Below are 4,659 nucleotides of genomic sequence, written 5' to 3'. Positions count from 1 at the left end.
ATTTCTCCGATCACAAATGCAGACATGGTTTTATGTTTATGCAGCGCGATGCAACGCAACGCGTAAAAAGACAGTATAAGTCATTATAATCCATAATTATGTCCCCACTGGATGCAACGAATGCCTCGTTTATAATGGGTTTTCATGTTTTTGAATCATCGCTCTGGCCTGACAGGGCATCATCACAGTATGATATGGGCGTAACATTTCCGTCACACGCTTGAGGTATTCGGCCAATCATAACGCACTGGATAGCTGGCCAATCACAGCACACCTTGCTTTTCAGAACGACGAGCTTTGTAAAAATCGATGCGTTTAAGCAAGGCGGGGCATAGAGGAGAAACAATAATGTACAGTATGTGGAAAATAATGTGTTTTTTTAACCTTAAACCGCATAAACATTTCATTACACCAAATAATGTTCTTTTTACTAACATCATATGACCCCTTTAATAATAATTTAAAAAAAATCCTACCTGGAACATCTCTGTTTCTCTTTTCTTCGACCTTTGTTTTGGTGCATGCAGACACCAGGATGTATATGGTTTTTGAGGTTAGCTGTCGTCTCACATCGGTGTACTCCCTCAAAGTACGTACTATGACTTTCCTGAAATGGCCATGAAGAGTTACAAAAGCCCGCTACATCTAAACCTGCATATTGTCATATGACGTTATTTAAATCCATTTACCTTCCTGGAGAATTATAGAAAATCACTTTCTCCTTGCTAGACTGGATCTCATCGATGAACACGCAGCTGTTCTCCTGATCCCACTTCACGACTCTGCAGCCCGCGCGACTCTCGACTGTGAATCCACCAGGAGGGCTGTTCACAAACGACTCCAGCTCGATAACGTCCATAACAAAGCCAGAATGTTCTTTCTTTTGTAACTTCTCGAGGACAAATCCGAGTGTTCGTCCAGCGCGTGAGTCGCCCTTCGCTTTGGTTTGGTGGGCGTGGAGCTGGTTTGTAACTCTGTGCATCACAGCCAAATGAGTCAAACTGAGTCATACTGTAGTCCAGTACAGGGCAGTTCAGCATTGCGACGGGAAGTTTTAAGTTGTATCACCTGTAATACTGATTTAGCGGGGTTAAGTGACCCGGGCGTCCTCATTTTAAACACACTCACACAGACAAGCAGTGTTTTACATCATGGTAAATGGAGTGAATTAGTTCATCTTTCCTATTAGTCACATTCAAATTAGGTAATTTAACCTCCAGTAGTGAAATAGCCTTTCCCTGAGGGAACTGTTAATGCAAGAATTTTCAATAGCTACTGTGTCGGAAAAAACAACTTAAACTAGTCCAAGATTGTTTGCAGACTACGATCTTTGGTTTTAGAGAGGTTTCGGTGATTTTTAGGCTAGAATAGGCTACCTTGTTGAACACCAGTTTGGCAAAGCTGTGACAAGCTTCAACAAATGTAAACAAACTATACGCTGTTTTCAGTCCTGTATAACTTGTATATAAACCTTTAAAGAAACGTATTGCTAGTTGTTTGAAATGTTTTAATTAATCGTAATGTCAGTTTTAACATTAGCCATAAAATCCCCATATTTTTCTGTTTCCCCACAGAAGTAGTTTCCGCTTACTCAGGGTTAGACAAGGATGGTAGCTGCTTTAGCAATTTCAAGCCGTTCCAAATCCAAAACTGGTTTAAATGGTTAAACAGACTACAAGAGTGAAAGAAGTGATAGGCCATGCTGTTTGTGACCTGGTTAACCACAACCACAACTGATTGACCAAATTTTAGACTGTGGTATGACTTAGAATTTCCAATGAAGTATAAAAAAATGGTTGCAGCAATTTCCCGTTTATATTTTTAATATGACTTATCCTGGTTTTAACTACAAATTCCAGATGGCCAGATCAAGAAATCTAAACCAAGTGTTAAAATGGTTAATACCTTAGTAGGCCCCCAAAAAAAGAATACTTGAGCACCAAATCAACATATTGGAATGATTTCTGAAAGATCATGTGACTAAAGCCCGGAATAATGAATGACTGATGAAAAATCAGCTTTGCCATCACAGAAATAAATTACATTTTAAAATATATTAAAAAAGAAAACAGATTATTGTAATAGTATTTCATGATATTATTGTTTTTACTCTATTTTTGATCAAATAAATGCAGCCCTGTGAGCATTAGACTTTTAAAAAAAACAAAAATTTTAAAATCTTGCAGATGGCAAACTTTTGAATGGTAGTGTATACGTATGCAGACATCTATGATAAATCTTAACTTTCACTCGTAAAACAAGATCTACAGCCGACACAACACTTTCAAAAACGATGCATGAGCGTGAACATCAAAAATCAAAGTCAAACGCAAACCAGACAAGTAACAAAGAGAAGTAAAAAATTTATTGCAGTATTTGTTCCTCCACACATGCTGGGGGTCCCTCGTCCCACTGTGGGGTGTAGAGACCCAAACCCTGACCCAATACATCAAAATCTAGATTTACAAAAAACCCTCCCTTCCATGTAGGCGACAGATACTGCATGCTCTGCTTTCAACCGAATAAATTATGTCCAGGAGACTCCATTTTACAGCACAAAAGAAGTAGAACATAAAGCAGAGGAGATGTTTAAAAGTTTATTTCCCTGGAAATTGAGCTAAGCTAAAGAAATCCATCCGGTGCTAGGTTAAACTCCAAGGTCACTTTATTAAGAACATCAACAGACTAATTTCCAACATTCACTTTAGGTTTATTTCTTTAAACAGATTTTTTTTTTCGTCAGAGATATAAACATTTTTTGTTTCTGTTTTGTGTTAAACTATGATACAGTGGAGGGGGGAAAAAATTCAAACAACCAAGTTGCTGCACAACAGCGAAGGAGCTCCGTTTCTTTCTTTTCCGTTTAACTTAAAAGATGTACAGGAATCACATCTACATTTCCAAACAGACCACACTTTTTAAAATCGTCGTTCTTTAATTTGACCAGTTCCTGCCTTGGATCTTAAAACCTGTGAGTCTGTAGTACTCTTTTCTCTCCGACTTAAGTTTACAAAACGTTAAATCCTGATGAAGTTTGGCTGCTGAGAGTCTGTTGGGTGTAACAGTTCCAGAGTTATTACAGATTGAATTAGCTGGAAGTTCCTTCCTTGGCTGCGTACAGTGAACGTAAAGTCTGCACTACTTTGTTGGACAGTTTGTGTGCGCTTGTCAAGGCAATTTTCTTGTAAATAATGTCAGACTCCTTTATAGTGTCCACCCAAGGCACCAGTTTACGTCCGTCGCGTTTCTTGGCCTCCGCCCAGGTGCCGGAGTACGAGCCAGCCATCCAGCGAATGCTGTAGCCTGTGCTTGTCTTCTGAATAACGCGCGCTATCTGCGGCCGGTCCTTGTACTTGGGGCAGCAGATAGCGATGACATCCATGGCTTTTACCGTTTCGTTCATGTGACCTGATGCCTCTGCGGAATCGCCGCCTCTTCTGGATCTCCGTGACGACTAGAAGGGAACAAAAACATGGCGTTTTAAAGTGACGGTAACATTAGACATTGAGAGTCGAATGAAAACATCAGCACCGAGGCTTTCTTACCCCAGGAGCCTTTTCGTCCGCATCACTGTCGTCGTCGTACGAGTCAGCAGCATTATTCTTGGGGCTGGAGCCTCCTAGTAGAGCAGTGATGGCTTTATTTCTGGCGTGGATACTAGCTGAAGCGTCCCCTTCCTCATCTTCCTCATCTGGGTCCAAGTGCTCCATCAGTACCTTAAACTGTGGAGTAAAACATTTAGAGATAGTCAGTTTGATTCATTTTTGTGAATCAGTTCAAAAAATTTTTTCATTTATTAAAATGTCTTCAATTTTTTATTTTAGTATTATTTATATAGTATTATATTAATTAATATGTTGAACTATCTTTTATTTTTATATATCCAGCTTTCATTTTAAATGGGAAAAAAAATCTATTTAGCCAAATTTTTCTAACCTAAAAAAAGTACTTATTTCAAAAATGTATATTTTATTCTAGCTATATTTCAGTTAATGGAAATTATTTTAATAGATTGTTTTAGTTAACAATATAAATACTTTTTTTTTTTTTTTTATTGTTATAAAGCATATAAAAACACATAATTCATATTTTCATATTATGCATATATTAAATTATTAAATCACTCTTCTTTGTCTTTTAATTAATTAATTTGTATTTATTAATTAATTAATAATTTGTCTTTTAATTAATGTTTAATTAAAAACATTAATGATTATTAATACTTAATAAATGGGATGATATTAGTTATAATTAATTATTTTAAAAAATAATAACATGCCCTGATTATTTGCCTAGGGGAAAAAAAACAACAAAACTTAAAAAAAAAAAAAAAAAAACTTTACAAAAATAAAGAAAAAAAGAAATGACAGCTTTAAGCGATTTTCAAGTTATTTTAGAGCAAATAAATTAAAAAATAAATAGAGATGATAAAAAGACTGAAAAAATGTTTCTTTTTATATATTTTTATTTGTATTAAAAGATTTTTTTAAAGGGTTAGTTCACCCAAAAATGAAAATTAGCCCATAAATTACTCCCCCTCAAGCCATCCTAGGTGTATATAATATGGTTTTGAATATGGATATTTTTCTTACAAAAATGCATCGATTAGCTACAGGAGGCCTTTGTTCACCCCCCGGAGCTGTGTGAGACACTTTTTTT

General features: G+C 36.3%; 2 protein-coding genes across 3 annotated transcripts in view; both read right to left on the bottom strand.

Annotated features, from left to right (window-relative positions):
- The window catches only part of medag (mesenteric estrogen dependent adipogenesis), a 6,290-nt gene extending 5,274 nt beyond the window's left edge, over positions 1-1,016 (bottom strand). For both annotated transcript variants that reach the window (XM_016440497.1, XM_016440498.1), the window contains exons 1-2: positions 690-1,016; positions 477-607 (exon numbers count right to left, since the gene is read on the bottom strand). In XM_016440497.1, coding sequence (XP_016295983.1) covers positions 477-607; positions 690-982 — 424 coding nt within the window. In that variant the 5' untranslated portion in view covers positions 983-1,016. The remainder of the gene's footprint in view (positions 1-476; positions 608-689) is intronic.
- Positions 1,017-2,346: 1,330 nt separating this feature from the next.
- Positions 2,347-4,659, bottom strand: part of nipblb (NIPBL cohesin loading factor b) — a 37,765-nt gene continuing 35,452 nt past the window's right edge. The window contains exons 46-47 of the mRNA XM_016440489.1: positions 3,546-3,722; positions 2,347-3,454 (exon numbers count right to left, since the gene is read on the bottom strand). Coding sequence (XP_016295975.1) covers positions 3,089-3,454; positions 3,546-3,722 — 543 coding nt within the window. The 3' untranslated portion in view covers positions 2,347-3,088. The remainder of the gene's footprint in view (positions 3,455-3,545; positions 3,723-4,659) is intronic.

Source organism: Sinocyclocheilus anshuiensis, unplaced genomic scaffold, assembly GCF_001515605.1.
Source record: "Sinocyclocheilus anshuiensis isolate Anshui unplaced genomic scaffold, SAMN03320099.WGS_v1.1 scaffold315, whole genome shotgun sequence".
In the NCBI taxonomy this organism is placed as follows: Eukaryota; Metazoa; Chordata; class Actinopteri; order Cypriniformes; family Cyprinidae; genus Sinocyclocheilus; species Sinocyclocheilus anshuiensis.
This window is presented reverse-complemented; position numbering and strand designations above follow the sequence as displayed.